Source organism: Saccopteryx leptura, chromosome 1 (genome assembly GCF_036850995.1).
Source record: "Saccopteryx leptura isolate mSacLep1 chromosome 1, mSacLep1_pri_phased_curated, whole genome shotgun sequence".
Lineage (NCBI taxonomy): Eukaryota > Metazoa > Chordata > Mammalia > Chiroptera > Emballonuridae > Saccopteryx > Saccopteryx leptura.
In genome coordinates this window covers 245,235,731-245,254,497 of record NC_089503.1, presented here as the reverse complement: position 1 = coordinate 245,254,497, position 18,767 = coordinate 245,235,731, and the positions used below count along the sequence as shown (strand labels likewise).

Here is an 18,767-nt window from a genome sequence, read left to right as displayed (position 1 = left end):
ATGAAGTGACACTGGTGGCGCAGTGGGACACAATGACCAAAATTTCATCCCCAGAACTTTTCACACCCTCATCATTAAAAATGCTTTGTTGCCACAACCACTCCAGCCTGAAGCCATGTGTATGAAGGGAAGGGAAACAGCACAGGAACTGATGAGGCCTCTTTAACCAATAGAACTTACCCAGAAGGCCCTGCTACCAAGTAGGGGGGAGAGACTCGACTCCAGGATCTGGAAAGCCAAGACACACTGTGCCCCTAAAACTACCAATTGTTTCTACCTCTAGCAAATGGTCATTATTATTATTAGCACCATACCAGTTCATTTGGGGTCATCCCCACCCCCAGGATGAGGGCCAAATGAATGCCTCACCAGGGCCACAAGACCCCACAACTTGGCCTGTTATTATAGAGAAATATTACTCAATCATTAAAAGGAGTATCGCACGGACACTCACTACATGGGTAAAACTTGAACATGATGCTCATTGAGAGAAGCCAGATTCAATTTATGTGAAACGTCCAGAATAGGCAAGTCCAGAGATGAGAATGAGATAAGTATTGTTGGGGGCTAGGGAGGTAGGTGGGAGTAACTGCTGATAGGAACGGGGCTCTAGATGAATACAATTACATATTATTCTGTAGTTGTATAAGATGTCACCATTGGGGGAAAATGGGTGGAGAGAACATGGGAGTGTCTCTATGTTATTCTTATGACTACACAGAAATCCACCGTTATTTCAAAATAAAAGTTTAATTAAGATAAAAAAGATGGGTCCTGGCCAGTGGATAGAATGTTGGCCTATTGTATGAACATTCTGGGTTCAATTCTGGTCAGGGCACAAAGGAGAAGCAACCAGCTGCTTCTCTCCCTCTCCCTCTCCCCCTCTTACAGCCAGTGGCTAGATTGGTTGTTTCGAGCATAGGCCCTGGGCACTGAGGATAGCTCAGTTGGTCCAAGCGCATCAGCCTCAGGTGCTAAAAATAGCTCAGTTGATTCAAGCATTGGCCCCAGTTGGGGTTGCTGAGTGGATCCCAGTAGGGGCACATGTGGGAGTCTGTCTCATTATCTCCCCTTCTCTCACTTTTTTTTTTTAAGATTGTTGTATTTTTATTTTATTTTATTTATTCATTTTTAGAGAGGAGAGAGAGAGAGAGAGAGAGAGAGAGAGAGAGAGAGGAGAGAGACAGGGGGGAGGAACAAGAAGCATCAACTCCCATATGTGCCTTGACCAGGCAAGCCCAGGGTTTCGAACCGGCGACCTCAGCATTTCCAGGTCGATGCTTTATCCACTGCGCCACCACAGGTCAGGCTCCCCTTCTCTCACTTAAAAAGGAAAAAATAAAAATAAAAATAAAAAAAGGATGGAGCCTAACCAAATGATGGCACCATGGATAAAGCATCGACCTGGGATGCTTAGGACCCGGGTTCAAAACTCCAAGGTTGCTGGCTTGAGCAAAGACTCACCAGCTTGAGCACGAAGTCACTGGCTTGAGCATGGGATCATCGACATGACTCCATGGTCACTGCCTTGAGCCCAAGGTCGCTAGCTTGAGCAAGGCTCAGCTGTAGCCCTCCCTGCTCTCCGTTAAGGCACATATGAGAAAGCAATCAATGAACAACTTAAAGTGCCACAACTACGAGCTGATGCTTCTCATCTCTCTCCCTTTCTGTCTGTCTCCCTTTCTCCATCTCACTAAAAAGAGGCAGGGAGGCAGGGAAAGAGGGAGGGAGGGAGGGAAGGAGGGAAGGAGGGAGGAAGGGAAGGAGGGAAGGAAAGAGGGAAGGAGGGAAGGAGGGAAGGAAGGAAGGAAGGAGAAAAGAAAAGAAAACAAAGGAAAGAAAAGAAAAGGAAAGGAAAGGAAAGAAAAAGTAGGATGGAAGCTCTGGCCGGGTGGCACAATGGATAAAACAACATCCTGGTCACAGGTTCGATCCTCAGTCAGGGTACATATGAGAAGCAATCAATAAATACACAAGTAAATGGAACTAAGTGACCAGCAAGTTGATGTTTCTCTCCCTTTCCCTCCCGTTCTCCCTCCCTCTCTCAAATCAATGGAAAATTTAAAAAAAAGAAAAAGAAATATGGCCCTGGCTGGTTGGCTCAGCGGTAGAGCGTCGGCCTGGCGTGCAGGAGTCCTGGGTTCGATTTCCGGCCAGGGCACACAGGAGAAGCGCCCATCTGCTTCTCCAACCCTCCCCCTCTCCTTCCTCTCTCTGTCTCTCTCTTCCCCTCCTGCAGCCGAGGCTCCATTGGAGCAAAGATGGCCCGGGCGCTGGGGATGGCTCTGTGGCCTCTGCCTCAGGCACTAGAATGGCTCTGGATGCAACAGAGCAACGCCCCAGAGGGGCAGAACATCGCCCCCTGGTGGGCGTGCTGGGTGGATCCCGGTCGGGCGCATGTGGGAGTTTGTCTGACTGCCTCCCCGTTTCCAGCTTCGGAAAAATGAAAAAAAAAGAAAAAGAAAAAGAAATAAAGAATGGAGCTCCCAGAGGGAGACTGGTTGGGTGGGTCCCCTGTAGCTCTGCCTAGTTTCTGGGCCGCCTCTGGGTCCCTCAAGCTCCCATCAATCAGGACCAGAGTGTTCAGTAGGCATTTGGATCTTAGGGGCCAGAGCACAAAACTAAATCATCCCTTCCCCTTTTAAACTGACTGCTTCACCCACACAAAGCTGTGGAAGGGTTAATCTGCCTTCCACCTGAACTCAGATTAAGCAGGACTCAGACAGGGAGAGGTCAGATCAGAAAATATCTTCTGAGTCACAGGATGGCTGGCTCACTTGGCCTGCCCACTCAACTACTACTCACTGCCAGTGTTAGGGGAATGATTACTCAGAAGGCACTCGTCAGAGAACTGTGGACTCCCAGTAGGAAGCCGAGGGTGGAGATAGTCACGATGAGGCTGCTCCCCCACCCACAGTTTTACTAAGTCACCCAGGTAAAGGAGTACTGAATGCGTTCCTCACAAAAATTCTTGCCCTGTCACCCAGAAACCCAAGATGCCATTTACTCCCTTGAGTTGAGACCTAGTTTCCCACCCAAGAAGGACCATCCTGCTTTAGAAATGATGCCACTGTGAACTGCAAGTGGGCATCAGAAACTCAGTCAATAAAGGAACAGAATGCCCCTGGTCTCCCCTCAAGTTTGTCAATTGCACAAAAGCCAGTTTCAGAGGTTGGACACTTCTGTGTGGCCCAATTGTGGTTGTTTTGTACTTCCTCCTACAGATGTGGGCCCTCAAGGAAGCCACCCACACCTCTCCCAGGACAAAACTAGCAGTTCCTCCCTCTGGAAAATCAGCTGACCCTATACAGGCACTATAACTAGGCTAACTTTTGTGTTTACACATCACTCACCTTTCATCTCTAAGATTCTTAAGAATAAGAACATTGTCTACTGTCCTCTGTACCCCTTCCAGGAATGCTGCACATTTTCAGGAGGTGCTAAGAAGAAATGAATCAGTGAATAAGTAAGCTCAGTCATTTAAAATGTGTGGTCACATGAGTAATCTGACCTTCCAAAAAGAAGCTTCTGAAGTAGTACATGTTCTTCATGTATTCATCATTTAGCCAACACAAAATATGAACTTTATAAGTACTGCCCCTTCATTTCCCATGAAAAGCAAAATTCCTCTGTGAGGAAACAGAAGGTTGACAGACATCACTGTATGCTGTAAAGTTGGCACATTGGCACAATCAGTTACAGTGTTGTCCCAAAACATGAATGTTGTGGGTTCAATCCGGGTGAGAGCACATACAGAAAGCAACCAGTGAATGCACAACTAAGTGGAACAACAAATGAATGCTTCCCGCTCTTCTCACTTCCTCTGTCTCTCTAAAATCAATCAATCAATAAAAATAAAATTTAAAAAAAAACCTGTAAGGCTGTTGTGAGCACTCGCAGCTAGCTGAGAATTTCACTGGGCTGGCCTGGCGAGGCTAGGACCAGCAAAGGAAAGATGCTCTGTAGTTTAGAACCGTGTGCCTCTAGAAAGCCAGGCCCAACCCGACAGGCCTTATTACAAGGGTTACATATCCCTGTGGCTCGTTTCTCCATCCTGTATAAAAGCAGGTGATGGAAACAACATGAATGTCTCTGGATAAATTTTCACCTTAGTATAAAATGCCTGGATGCTGGGTCACAGTGGTTTTAACTCTTCCCATGCTCAAAAATACCAATTTGTAATGTGCACAAATGTTGTTAAACATACACTCAGCATAACTATCCCTCATCCCAGTCCTGGTCCTGAGTCTCCCAAGAGAGGTTAAACTCAAATTCACATAAAAACCTGCCTGCAGATGTTTAGAGAGGCTTTATTCATAATCCCCCCCCCAAACTCGCAGTATCTCAAGTGTCCTGCCACCAGCAACTTAATGGGTCAATGGAAAATTGGAATACCACTACAAGAAAAAAGGAGTTGTTTTATACCCACTACAACATGGATGAACCTGTAGCATGTTTTGCTGAGCAAAAGTAGCCAGAATGAAAACACTGTGTGTCCTGACCAGATGGTGATGCAACGGATAGAGCACCAGCCTGGAACACAGAAGACCCAGGCTCAAAACCACGAGGTCGCTGGCTTGAGCGTGAAATCATAGACATGACCCCACTGTGGCTGGCTTAAGCCCAAAGGTCACTGGCTTGAAGCCCAAGGTCGCTGGCTTGAGCAAGGGGTCTCTGGCTTGGCTGGAGCCCCCCTTCCCCAGTCATATATGAAATGAGAAAGCAATCAATAAACAACTAATGTGCTGCAGTGAAGAACTGATGCTTCTCCTTTCTCTCCCTTCCTGTCTGTCCGTCTCTCTATCTCTTTCACTAAAAAAAAAAGGGAAAAAAGGTGGCTGGCTTGAAAATGCTAATGAGTCCATTGATCTAATTTTCTGGAAAGGCATACTGTATTGACAGAGGTCTGTGACTGCCATAAGGTAAGGGAACAGTAGGTGGCAAAGGGCAGCAGAAGGGACACTGAGGAATGATGTGACTGTTCTGCAGCCGGCAGCCTGACTGATATGTCAAAACCCCTAGAAATGTACCATTAAAAAAGTGAATTATATTGCATGTCACTAAACAAAAAGAAATAGGCCCTGGCCAGTGGCTCAGTGGATAAGAATGTGGGCCCAGGTATGGCTGTCCCAGGTTCGATTCCTGGTCAGGGCACACAGGACAAGCGATCATCTGCTTCTCTCCCCCTCCCTCTCATCCTTCTCTCCCGCTTCTCCACCCGCAGCCAGTGGTTCAGTTGATTCAAGTGTTAGTTACCCTGCGCTAAGAATAGATCGGCTGGTCTGGTTAGTCCCAGTGCGTCAGACTCAGGCGCTAAACTAAAAATAGCTCGGTTGATTCCAGAATCTACTACAGATGGGGTTGCCCGAGTGGATCCCCGTTGGGGCACATGTGGAAGTCTGTCTCACTATCTCCCCCCTCCTCTCACTTAAAAGTAAATAAATAAATAAACAAATTTTAAACAGTGCACTGGGCAGCCATATGGATTGTGGACCGGTCAGAGTTTTGAAGGTTCTCCCACTGTTACCTGTGGCCTTAGACGTTTCCCGGCCCTGCCCATTACTCAAACCGCCCGCAGGACACTCAGCAGGGCTGCCCAACCGGAAAAGCCAGGGCCAGGCTCGACTTCGTCTCTGGGTGCGGGATGAGCTAAACTCCAAAGCCGAGGCGCGCAGCAAGCTGGAAACCACGAAACCCTCCTACGACACCAGCTCCCGGCGGTCCCAGCGTCCGGACCCCGCCCCGGGCGCGACATTTCCAAAAACTGACACACTCCTAGGGTACGCGAGGGGCGGGGCGCGCGGGCTTCCCCCGCCGGGTCCCCTGGAGGCCCCGCCTCCGCCCCTCCCACCCTACCCCGCAGGTCTAGCGCGCGAAAGGGCGCCCCAAAGACGCCCGCCCACGGCGCCTGCTGCGCTTTCGCTCCCAACGACACACTGCCCCGCCGAGCGTGGACGCAGGGACACCGACACATACCACGCCGCACTCGAGGACGAGAGACCGAGGCGCCCACCCCGCGCCCTGCATTTCTAGAACCACCCAGGGGACACCTTTGTAAATTTCCGCTCAGCCTGACATTTTCCAGGGATCACTTGAAATTAGGGGACAGAAAACCTCATTTTCAAGGGTCCGGCCAGCCCACCCACTCCAGATTACTGGACAGAATGGCTCATTTCCAAGGGTCCAGCCAGCCCACCCACTTAAGATTGCTGGATAGAATGCCTCATTCTGGCAGGGCTAGTCCTGCCACTCAAGATCGGAGGCAAAATGCCTAAAAAGAAAATAAAGAAAAAAAAAGAAACTAAGAGAAGGAAAAAAGAAAAAAATGCCCTCATAAGTAAAAATAAAACTGAGCCCATTGACAGCTCAAAAAATACACTACCAAAAAAAAAAGAAAGCCTGAATGTCAGAACAAGAAACACGGGAAGGCAAGTTCACCCGCCGCCCGGGCCCGGAGGAACGGGGTCCCAGCCCCTCACAGGCAACGGCAGCCCTGGCTCGGACGCCCGTTGAAGGCGCGGGATCCCCCCTGCCCACTCTCCGCGCAAGGGCTGGAAACTGCCACGGAGACCCCCAGCAGGCAGGAAGGGGGGATCCCCAGAAGTGTTTTTCTAATCGAGTCTTTCCGTTGCTCGGTGGGCACCCAGCGCGCTCCGCGGAGGGCGGGGGTCCAGGGAAGAGGAGCAGAGGGAGGGAGGAGAGGGCAGTACTCACGTAGACCGGCAGCGGCCACGGGTAGACGGCGGGCTCGGCCCCCACGGGCGACTTGAGCCTCAGCTCCAGCTTCTCCCCCATGTCGGCGCGCGCGGCCGTCGCACCATACTAGTCGGACAGTTGGGGGAGGGGCGGGGCGCCGCCGGCGGGGGCGGGGCGGGAGAGTGAAGGAGGGCGGGCGGGAGGCTGAGAGGAGGGGGCCCACCCTGGGCCTTGGCCGCCGCCGCCGCCGCGGCCGCCGCGCTCCCGTCCGGCCCCCGGCTCCCTCTTTGTGGTCACAGGACCGGGACCTCCAGCGCCGCCGCCATCTTGGGCCGGCGTGAGGCGAGCACAATGAGCCGGGGACTGGGCTGAACCACTTGCCACGCGCGTGCGGGGAGGGCCCGGCGCGAGACGACGGCACGCTCCCGCTGCCCCGCCCGCCGCGCCGTGCGCGCCTCCCCTGCTATCTTGCCCCGTGGACTGTACCGCAGGAACGCACGCACGCGCGTCCTCGGCTGCCCTCCGCGCCTCAGCCGGCTGAAGCGGGGACCCGGGGGGACCCTGCGAGATCTAGGGTGGCGGGTTCGAGCCCCGCCCTTGAAAAAAGAGGACCTCACCCCCATGATAAAGCCATAATTTTTTATTACATATGACGGCCGGAACCCAGGCCTTCTCTCCAAGTCGAAGTACAGAACTTGCTCAACAGAAATACTGCTTATTGAACGTCTGCTAGGCCCAGACCCTTGGGCAATCATTGCCGGCAAGGAGGAAGTCACCTACCCAAACAGCTGCCGGTTTAATAGACAATGGTTTTAAGGGAAAGTAAGGAAAGTGTCATAAATTCAATGAGGTGGTTAATCTTAGTGTTCGCTGGGCTAGCACAAACTTTATCCCAGATGTAGCCCCTAGGTATTTTTCAGATGAAATTAACACTGAAACCAGCCGACTTTGTGTAAAGGAAATTGTGACAGCCACAATGTGGGTGGACCTCATCCCAAGGGTTGAAGGTTTTAAGAAAAGAAAATGAACCCCTGGCCGGTTGGCTCAGCGGTAGAGCGTCGGCCTAGCGTGCGGAGGACCCGGGTTCGATTCCCGGCCAGGGCACACAGGAGAAGCACCCATTTGCTTCTCCACCCCTCCGCCGTGCTTTCCTCTGTCTCTCTCTTCCCCTCCCGCAGCCAAGGCTCCATTGGAGCAAAGATGGCCCGGGCGCTGGGGATGGCTCCTTGGCCTCTGCCCCAGGCGCTGGAGTGGCTCTGGTCGCAATATGGCGACGCCCAGGATGGGCAGAGCATCGCCCCCTGGTGGGCAGAGCGTCGCCCCTGGTGGGCAGAGCGTCGCCCCTGGTGGGCGTGCTGGGTGGATCCCGGTCGGGCGCATGCGGGAGTCTGTCTGATTGTCTCTCCCTGTTTCCAGCTTCAGAAAAATGAAAAAAAAAAAAAAAAAAAGAAAGAAAGAAGAAAAGAAAATGAAGTTTCCTGGAAAGAGGGAACTCCACCTCCAACGACCTGAGACTCCAGCCACAACATCTGCCCTTCCCTGAGTTTCCAGCTGTGGCCCTGTGCTGGAGATTTCTGACATGATGGCAGCACCATTGGATGAGCCAACGCATTAACGTAAAACTTTGTATATGTATGTGTGTAATAGTGTATGTACATGTGTATATAGCGAATATATGCATATGTATGTGTGTGCATATATACAGTGTATATGTAAGCATATGTGTATATATTATATTGTACATGTTAATATACTATACCTATATTTATAGGTGTAGCTATACAGTATGTTGGTATTTGTGTGTATATTATACATGTAAACATATACACACTTATGTACACTGTGTATGTACTTTATAAGTATATACTGTGTGTTATACATATATACTACACATAAACACTTTCATAAACATGTAAGTATATATGTAGTATACATGCATGTGTGTATATATTGTACATGTATTATATGTGTGCATTTATCTCTAGGTGTATGTGTATTTATATATGTACATATGTATGTAACACATTCCATGGGTTCTGTTTGACATCCCCACTAACACAACCACCTGACTATAACAATTAATCACGGTTGTATATTTATATGTCTGTGTATATACATTGTATGTACATATGTGTGTGAATGTTATATATATAGTATATATGTATGTTGATTGTTTGCAGCTAGAGAGCCAACTGCTGTCCTTTCAGTATCTCACTTAAGTGTCACAACTGCCCAGGAGAGCAGTTACCATCCCTGCTCTTCCCAGGGGAGGTACCTGAGGCTAGAGATGTGCAGCTAAGTACCCAAGTTCACACAGGCTTGAGGTTGGGAGGCAGAGGGTAGAGCACTGTGGAATTTTGACAGCAGCACATACACTCCTGTGAGGATTCTCACAAGAAATGCTGAGGGAAAGGGACCAGATCTGAAGGAGGATTTGCAGTTGCTTCCATTTGTGCAAAGCCCCAACCAAGGCCCAGTGGCTGAGGGGTTAGAAGTCAGGATAGTGGTTACTGTGGAATAGGGATGTTCACAGTTGAGAGTGATTTAACATCCTGAGTCAGGGACAGCCTGGGAAGTCCTAAAGAGGGGTCTTTGGTCTGTCCCTTCTCACTACTTGCTCCCGGCCTGAGAAACCTAGAATTCAGAGCCATCCCTCCTCCTCCCAGAGAGGAGATCAGTCACTTGGGCTCCCTGGCCCCCAGGCTCCCAGCACTAGGAGATATTTTAAGTTTTCACCCCATGAGCCACAGCAACAGCTGGAGTCAGTGGCTCAGGAAACTCCCTCTCTCCTCCTTCACCTTTCCCCCTCCCTCCTTCTCTCTTCTCTTCTCTCTCTCTCTCCTTCCTTCCCCCCTCTCCCTCTCTTCCTCTCTCCCTCTCCCTCTTACTCCCTCTCCCCTTCCCCCCTTCTTCCCCCATCCTTGATCTCTCTGTCCTCATTCATATCTCTTTCTTCTCTTTCCCTCCTTCATCTTTCCTCCTACCCTTCCTCCCCCTCAATCTCTTCCATCCCCTCCCCACTTTCTGCAGAGAAACCCCAGGGTCCTCTCAGACCTTGACTGTGGCAGCCAATCAGAGTGGCTCACAGCAGCTGCTCCTATCTGACTCCTGGCCATGTCTACCCCCAACCCTCATTTTAAGGATGTTAAAGCAAGCCCTGGTCTAGTGTAACCTTTGGCCCAGGACCATCACATGTACACTTGCCATGCATAGAACATTCTTCCTTAGATGCCTCCTTCTGATGTCACTCTTGCTCATTTTTTCCAGAACCTTCCTACACTTCTCCACCCAACAAGATCAGGTCCCAAGATATGCTCTGTGCTGCCAAATTCCAGCCCTGGCCCACCCTTCCCTGGCTGGATTCTTAGGACTTAACCTCTGACAAACAGCCACTGCTAACAGTCCCCACATCAGAATGTTTGTGAGGGTTGAGTGAGTTAATATAGAAATGCTACAATAGTGCCTGGTCAGTAGAAGTTATTTGCTGTCACTCTTGCTGTTGCAACTGTTATTGCAATTAGGTAGGATGACCAACCATCCCAGTTTGCCCAAAACTGTCCCAGTCTTAGGACTGGAAATCCAGGAAATTCCTTGGTCTCAGGCAAACCAGATGGTCACTCACTCCATTTAGAATTAACCCTCTTCTTGCTCTTCTATCCTCCACACAGCTGGTAAGGAAATCTCTCTTTTCTTCTTTCCTTCATTTCCTTCCTTCCTTCCTTCCTTCCTTCCTTCCTTCCTTCCTTCCTTCCTTCCTTCCTTCCTTCCTTCCTTCCTTCAACACTTTATTCATTCATCCACTCATGCTTTTGTTCATCTCTCAATCACCTAGTATTAAGCACCTACTACCTACTACTCATCAGGTGCTGGGGACATAACAGCCAAGAAGGCAGTTGAGGATCCCCATCCTCACAGAGCTCCTTTTCTAGAGAGAGCAGTGAGTAATGAACTGACAAGATGTAATTTATTGCCCTGGCCAGTTGGCTCAGTGGTAGAGCATCGGCCTGGCGTGCAGGAGTCCCGGGTTCGATTCCCGGCCAGAGCACACAGGAGAAGCACCCATCTGTTTCTCCACCCCTCCCCCTCTCCTTCCTCTCTGTCTCTCTCTTCCCCTCCCGCAGCCAAGGCTCCATTGGAGCAAAGATGGCCCAGGCGCTGGGGATGGCTCTGTGGCTTCTGCCTCAGGCGCTAGAATGGCTCTGGTTGCAACAGAGCAATGCCCCAGATGGGCAGAGCATCGCCCCCTGGTGGGCATGCCGGTGGATCCCGGTCGGGCGCATGCGGGTGTCTGTCTGACTGCCTCCCCGTTTCCAGCTTCAGAAAAATACAAGAAAATAAATTAAAAAAAAAAAAAGATGTAATTTATTATATAGGGGTGATGTCACAGGTAGCATTGAAGCATGGGAAGAGGTGGAGGGAGGAACAGCTCTCAGTGCAGGCACTGACCCCATAGAGACTGAGATCGCCCAGGACCATATTGGCTGCTTCAACACAGTTTTCACCAGGATGACTCTATCACCAGGGGATACTGTGTGATGACTAGGAACATCTGTGGTTGTCACGACTAAGGGTACTTTATCATCTAGTAGGTGGGAGCCAGGGATGCTGCTCAACACCCCCACAGAGAATGACCTGGCCCCAGTGTCAGCAGTGTTGAGAGGGAGACCCTATCTAACATTCTGATTGGATGGTTCCTGCAGAATCCAGTGAGGAGAAGGACTCAATCCTGGTCACCTCTGTATCTAGAGATGACCTGTTATAGGGCAGCCGGGTGGGGCTTAGCAAGCTTTGGGGATGAAATGACAAATGCTATGCCCATTCCACCCGCCTCTTAAGAGTTGGAGTGGTAGGACTGGATCCCAGCTGTGATGGTCTCTGTCTACCCATGTATCTCTTTCCCAAGTGTTCCCTCATCACTGTGATGGTCTCATCGCAGGTTGAACTCCCCAGAGATACTGAGAGTGAGGCTTGAGTGCAGTTGTTGACTTGAGAGGTGTAGACAACAGCACAGTGTGGCAGGCAGTTACACAAAGGAAGAGAAGGCAGCAGAAAAGGGTGGTTGTCAGGCCAGCTGCCACAGGGCAATTAGAGCTTCACCATCAGAGAGACTGGGTGCACACACCTTGGAATTATGTCACCTAAGAGGTCAGGGAACTGGGGTACTTCTACACTGACTCCTATCAATTTTGGGGGGTGGGTTGGGTAAATTCCCAGGCACTTCTGGCCTGCATAGTCCTGGACATGTCCTCAGGTACAAGACACAAATGCTGGCTGTTGGACTCTCAAAACAGTCATGTCCAACAGAAAAGGTCAGAGCACTAGCCGGATAGAGTCAGTCCCTAAGTGACCTGGCTCATCCTCTCCTGTGACCCTAAATACTTCCTGAGGTGTCACACTTCCTTTCTGATCTTGTTTTTCAGCTCCAGATCAAACCCACTGCTCACAACCCACACCTGCCCAAGGTCTAGGAACAGTCCTTTGTTATCACTTGTAAGATGCGTACATCCAGATGTCAAAAATGTAAAGATGGCCAGACCAGGTGGTGGCGCAGTGGATAGAGCGTCGGACTGGGATGCCAAGGACCCAGGTTCGAGACCCCGAGGTCTCCAGCTTGAGCACAAGCTCATCTGGTTTGAGCAAAGCTCACCAGCTTGGACCCAAGATCGCTGGCTTGAGCAAGGGGTTACTTGGTCTGCTGAAGGCCCCATAGTCAAGGCACATATGAGAAAGCAATCAATGAACAGCTAAGGTGTCGCAATGTGCAATGAAAAACTAATGATTGATGCTTCTCATCTCTCTGTTCCTGTCTGTCTGTCCCTGTCTGTCCCTCTCTCTGACTCTCTCTCTGACTCTGTAAAAAAAAATTTTAAAAAAATGTAAAGATGAAAAGAAGTTCAGGCAGCTTCAAATTAAGGAAATACACTATTATCTTTGTTAGACACACTTTACTATAAAGTAGTAAAGAATGGACAGTGTTCCTATACCTGCAGTCTCTGTACCTATTCCCCTTATCTGTAGCATGTCACATTAGTATGTACATTTGTGGAAACTAAGGGACCAATTTTTTTATTGTATTTTATTATTTATTTTTATTTTTATTTTTGTATTTTTCTAAAGTTGGAAACGGGGAGGCAGTCAGACAGACCCAGCATGCCCACCAGGGGGCGATGCTCTGCCCATCTGGGGCCTCGCTCTGTTGCAACCAGAGCCATTCTAGCACCTGAGGCAGAGGCCATGGAGCCATTCTCAGCACTCGGGCCAACTTTGCTCCAATGGATCCTTGGCTGCAGGAGGGGAAGAGAGAAACAGAAAGGAAGGAGAGGGGGAGGTGTGGAGAAGCAGATGGGCGCTTCTCCTGTGCGCCCTGGCCGGGAATCAAATCCGGACTCCTGCATGCCAGGCCGAAGCTCTACCACTGAGCCAACCGGCCAGGGCCTGTATTTTATTTTTTTATAGAGACCGAGAGAGAGTCAGAGAAAGGGATAAATAGGAGCAGACAGACAGGAACAGAGAGAGATGAAAAGCATCAATGATCGCTTTTTCGTTGCGACATCTTAGTTGTTCATTGATTGCTTTCTCATATGTGCCTTGACCACAGGCCTTCAGCAGACCGAGTAACCTCTTGCTCGAGCCAGCGATCTTGGGTCCAACCAAGCTGGTGAGCTTTTTGCTCAAGCCAGATGAGCCTGCGCTCAAGCTGGTGACCTCGGGGTCTCGAACCTGGGTTCTCCGCATCCTGGTCCAACGCTCTATCCACTGTGCCACCGCCTGGTAAGGCAATATCTTGAAAGTTTTGAGGACTACTGCTCAGCTATTTTGTCCCTCCATTTTTTTTTTCTGGCATTTTTCTTACAGTTAGACTGGAGTTAGGGGGTTTGGGGAGGAAGATCCAAACAGATAAAAGGCTCTTCTCATCAGATCACATCAAGGGTACATGCCATCAACAGGACTTATGACTGATGATGTTAACCATGATTACCTGGCCACTATTATCTTTTAGAGCATGGTGGACATTCCCTGCCCCCAAAGAGCCAAAATTAAAGACACTGACAATATCAAGTGTTGGTCAGGATGGAAAGCCCCTGGAACTCCTGTGCATTGCTGACAGGAATGCAAATTGGAGCAGCCACATTGGACAACTGTTCAACAGTTCACCTGGTGGGGGTATACCCAAGAGAAATAAGTCTATGTCACTACTGAAAAGTGTGCACTAAAATGTTTGCAATGATTTTATTCACAATAGCCAGCAACTGGAAGTGATAAAGTCCCTCCAGAGCAGAATGGGTAAATAAATTCTGTCTTCATACAAAGGGACACCACACAGCATTGAAAAGGAGGGAACTACTGACACACATTGAGTGAGATGAATCTCAGCTACAGTGGTTAGGTGAAGGCAGTCAGACAATGAAACGACTGACTTGGTTTATAACCCCATTTATACAAAGTTCAAGAACAGGAAAAACCAGTGAATGGTGTTAAAGTCAGACAGAGGTTGTCTCTGGGGAGTATTGACTGGGAATGGGTATATGGAACTTCTGGAGGGCTGAATATGTTCTACATTGTGGTCTGGGTGGTGACTACTTAGAGAGAATTTATTAAGCTAGTCATTTAAGATCAATGCATATCTGTCCTTTTTGTATGTATTTCAACCCTCAGATTAAAAACAAACAAACATAAAACCAGGTCTGGGTTGGTGGGAGTATAAAATGCTGTGACTACTGTGAAAACAGTTTGGCAGTTCCTGACAAAGTTAAACACAATGAAACTATATAATCCACTGATTCCACTCCTAGATATATACCCAAAAGAATAGAAAAAGGCACTCAGATACTATATAATCCACTGATTCCACTCCTAGATATATACCCAAAAGAATAGAAAAAGGCACTCAGATACTATATAATCCACTGATTCCACTCCTAGATATATACCCAAAAGAATTGAAAAAGGTACTCAGATACTATATGATCCACTGATTCCACTCCTAGATATATACCCAAAAGAATTAAAAAAGGCACTCAGATACTTGTACACCAATATTTATAGATGCATCTTTTACAATACTCAAAAGGCAGGAACACCCCAAATTTCCATCAACAGATGAGTAGATAAAATGTAGTCTATCCACACACTAGAATATTCAGCCATAAAAAGGAAGGAAATTCTGACCCATGCTACAATGTGAATGAACTTTGGGGATATTAAGCTCAGTGACATAAGCCAGACACAAAAGGACAAATAGTGTGTGGTTCTACTCATAGGAGGTCCCTACAGGAGTCAAGTCCATGGAGATGGACAACGGATAGCTGGTGCCAGGGGCTGGGGAAGGGGAGTTAGTGTTTAATTGGGACAGAGTGTGGGAAGAAGAAAAAGTTCTGGAGATGGATGTGAAGCCAGTTACATACATTGTGAATGTCCCCACTGCTACTGAGCTGTGCACTGAAAAATGGTTAAGATGGTAAATGTTATGTGCATTTTGTTGCTGTTAAAAAAAAAGACAGGCCCTGGTCGGTTGGCTCAGCGGTAGAGCGTCAGCCTGGCGTGCGGGGGACCCGGGTTTGATTCCCAGCCAGGGCACATAGGAGAAGCGCCCACTTGCTTCTCCACCCCTACCCCCTCCTTCCTCTCTGTCTCTCTCTTCCCCTCCCGCAGCCAAGGCTCCATTGGAGCAAAGATGGCCCGGGCGCTGGGGATGGCTCCTTGGCCTCTGCCCCAGGCGCTAGAGTGGCTCTGGTCGCTGCAGAGCTACGCCCCGGAGGGGCAGAGCATCGCCTCCTGGTGGGCAGAGAATCGCCCCTGGTGGGCGTGCCGGGTGGATCCCGGTCAGGCGCATGCGGGAGTCTGTCTGACTGTCTCTCCTCGTTTCCAGCTTCAGAAAAATACAAAAAAAAAAAAAAAAAAAAAGACTTGGGGGGCTGGAATGAAAGCACAATACAATATGCAGATGATGTATTATAGAATTGTACACCTGAAACCTATATAATTTAATTAAAAAACGAAACAATGATAGCACATCTGAATCACACTGACATGACCAGCTTTGCAGACAAGGGTAGATTTGTGTCATAGAAATCTAGAATCCTGTGAGAGTCCCCTTGCTGCATTCCTGCTGCCTCATTTGCTTTGTCCTGGGGTCAATGAGATCATTCTTGGCAGGACTGGAGGCACGGATTCCTCTGTGTCAGCAGGGAAGACGTATTATATAGATTTATGAATCTTTATGCAAAATTTAAGGTCATCCAGAAGACATAACTTTGGAAAGATGTCCACATGGAGAAAGATGTATGTGACATGATGACATGTTAGGTGAAAAAGCAAGGTGCAGAACAAGCTGATATTTGTATTTAAGTATATGTGTACACATATTTAAAATATGTTTGCATGTAAGAAGGCTCTTCCTGACTCATAGGAAATATATTACAGTGGTCAGCACTGGAAGGGAGGAAGAAATCACTGCTCCTGACTATTTGAGTCTCCCTTCAAGAGGACTGTGCATATCTATACCCTTTGCCATTTGAGCTTGCAAGGGCTTCCCAGTAGAGCTGTCAGAGCATAGATCCCTGACTAGGATTAAAACAACCATCATTAAATTCACTCCTTGTCTGTAGGTCAGCAATTTGGACTGGGCCCAGCTGGGCTTTTCTGCTGGTCTTGCCACTCACATATGTGAGGTCATTTAGTGGATTGGTTACAGGCCAACTGATCTAGAGGGTGCATTCCTGCTGTCTGTCCTCTCATCCCGCAATAGGTGAACCAGGCTTCCAGACCTTGAGGCCCTTTTAGGAGGTGTTAAGAGCCTACTCCTGAGGAGGGTTGATTTAAGACACAGTCTAATCCAGCCCACCCCTGGTTTTTATAAATAAAATTTTATTGGAACACAACCACACATTTGTTTACACATTATCTGTGGCTGCTTTCCTACTACAACTGCACAGTTGACCGTGTGACAGAGACCATGTGGGCTGCAAAGCCAAAAATATTTACTCTGCGGTCCTTTGCAGAGAGTGTGCTAGCCCCGATGCAGTGCAGCAGAACACTTACCTCTTGGAATTGACTGCCTAGCCATGCCTGGCAAGCTTGCAGGGGGTTGGCAAAGCCTCACTCTATCCCCAAACATAGCACAAACCTTACCAACATCTTCCTGCTGGACTTGGCCCTGGGGGCTGTGGTTTGCAGAGTCCCCTAGAAACAGTGAATTATTTATCTGCTCTCTTGCACGCCACACACTCCTAGATGCCAGCTCCCCATCACAGCATTTTCCACTGGAAATTTAGCTTGTGACTACTTCTACTATGCTGATGGCCTTTATGATATCTGAGAACCCCCAGGACCACAGGCAGATTTTTTTTCTCATGGCAATGACAGGCATCCAGAGGATGAAATCTCATTGCCAGCTCCTCTGGGAATTCTCAGTGATTTCACAAAATTTCCCTTGGAAGGGAAATGGCAGAGCTGACAGCTCTCCACAGACCACATTAAAGTCTCAGAAAGTGCACAGAACAGAAGAATTGCTGCCAGTCCTTCTGCTCTAAGATCCAGCTCACTGATCCCTCCAGAGTCCAGACTTTCCTGCATTGGGGAACTTGGGCAATTAAACCACTTCCAATTATTAAGCTCTGATTGCATGCGCATACCTGGGCTGGGCCACACACTTTGCACATAATCTTACCTGATTCTACCAGGACCCTATGAAGGACATTCTTTTTGTATCCATTTTCCTATTGCTGCTGTAACAAAGAACTGCAAATTTATGGCTTAAAATAAAATAACAAATTTATTATCACATATTATTTTCTCTTTGTTTTTTTACTGAGAGACAAGGACAGGAAGAGAGAGAGATGAGAAGCATCAACTCATAGTTGTGGCACTTTAGTTCTTCATTGATTGCTTCTTATACATGCCTTGACCGGGGGGGGGCTCCAACCGAGCCAGTGCCCCCTTATTCAAGCCAGCAACTTTAGGCTCAAACCAGGGACTATGGGGTCATGTTTATGATCCCACACTTAAGCCACTGACCCGCACTCAAGTTGGTGAGCCTGCACTCAAGCCAGATGAGCCCATGCTCAAGCCAGTGATGTTGGGGTTTCAAACCTGGTACCTCAGCATCCTAGGTTGATGCTCTATCCACTGTGCCATACCACTCAGGCAATTATTGCACATATTATTCTTCTGGAGTACCCTGACCGCTGCATTCCTTTTTGGAGGGCCTAGCATAGGGTTCATCCCCTTGACTTTTCCAGCCTCTATTTTTTTTTTCTTTTTTCATTTTTCCAAAGATGGAAACCGGGAGGCAGTCAGACAGACTCCCGCACGCGCCCAACCGGGATCCACCCGGCATGCCCACCAGGGGGCAATACTCTGCCCCTCTGGGGCGTCGCTCTGTTGCATCCAGAGCCATTCTAGCGCCTGAGGCAGAGGCCACAGAGCCATCCTCAGCGCATGGGCCATCTTTGCTCCAGTGGAGCCTCGGCTGCGGGAGGGGAAGAGAGAGACAGAGAGGAAGGAGAGGGGGAGGGGTGGAGAAGCAGATGGGCGCTTCTCCTGTGTGCCCTGGCTGGGAATCGAACCTGGGACTTCCATACACCGGGCCGACGCTCTACCGCTGAGCCAACCGGCAGGGCCTCTGACCTTCCACTTTTAAGGAGCCTTGTGATTACCTTGGGTCCACCCAGATTACTCAAGATAAACTCCTCAATTTAAGGTCAACTAATTCACAACTTTAGTTCCATCTATAATCTTAATTCCATTTTCCCACATAACTTGACAGATTCAGGTTCCACATTAGGATGTAGAGATCTTGGGTGGGGGGTATTTGTCTGCCTACCATACTTTATAAATATCCCATTTTGCAGATAAAAAGACTGAGGTTTAGATGGATTCAGTGACTTGCCTGAGTCACAAGCAGTTAGTGACTGAGCTGGGATGGTCTGGCTCCACAGCTCAAGCTATTAGCCAATGCTCTCACAGGCAGGGCTCCTATTGTCTGTGGGAAGGAAGAAGGCAATAGAGGGATTAATATAGGGTTTAGAAAAGTAGGGACCTGCTTCCTTACTAAGTAAAGTAGGCAGAGC

General features: G+C 48.7%; 1 protein-coding gene across 4 annotated transcripts in view; it reads right to left on the bottom strand.

Annotated features, from left to right (window-relative positions):
* The window catches only part of DOT1L (DOT1 like histone lysine methyltransferase), a 70,797-nt gene extending 63,781 nt beyond the window's left edge, over positions 1-7,016 (bottom strand). For 3 of the 4 annotated variants that reach the window (XM_066342881.1, XM_066342919.1, XM_066342873.1), the window contains exon 1: positions 6,715-7,016. In XM_066342881.1, the coding sequence (XP_066198978.1) occupies positions 6,715-6,795 (81 nt within the window). In that variant the 5' untranslated portion in view covers positions 6,796-7,016. Of the gene's footprint in view, positions 1-5,527; positions 5,670-6,714 lie in introns of those variants that run through there. The other variant, XM_066342889.1, reaches the window with a different exon arrangement.
* Between the last annotated feature and the right edge of the window lie 11,751 nt (positions 7,017-18,767).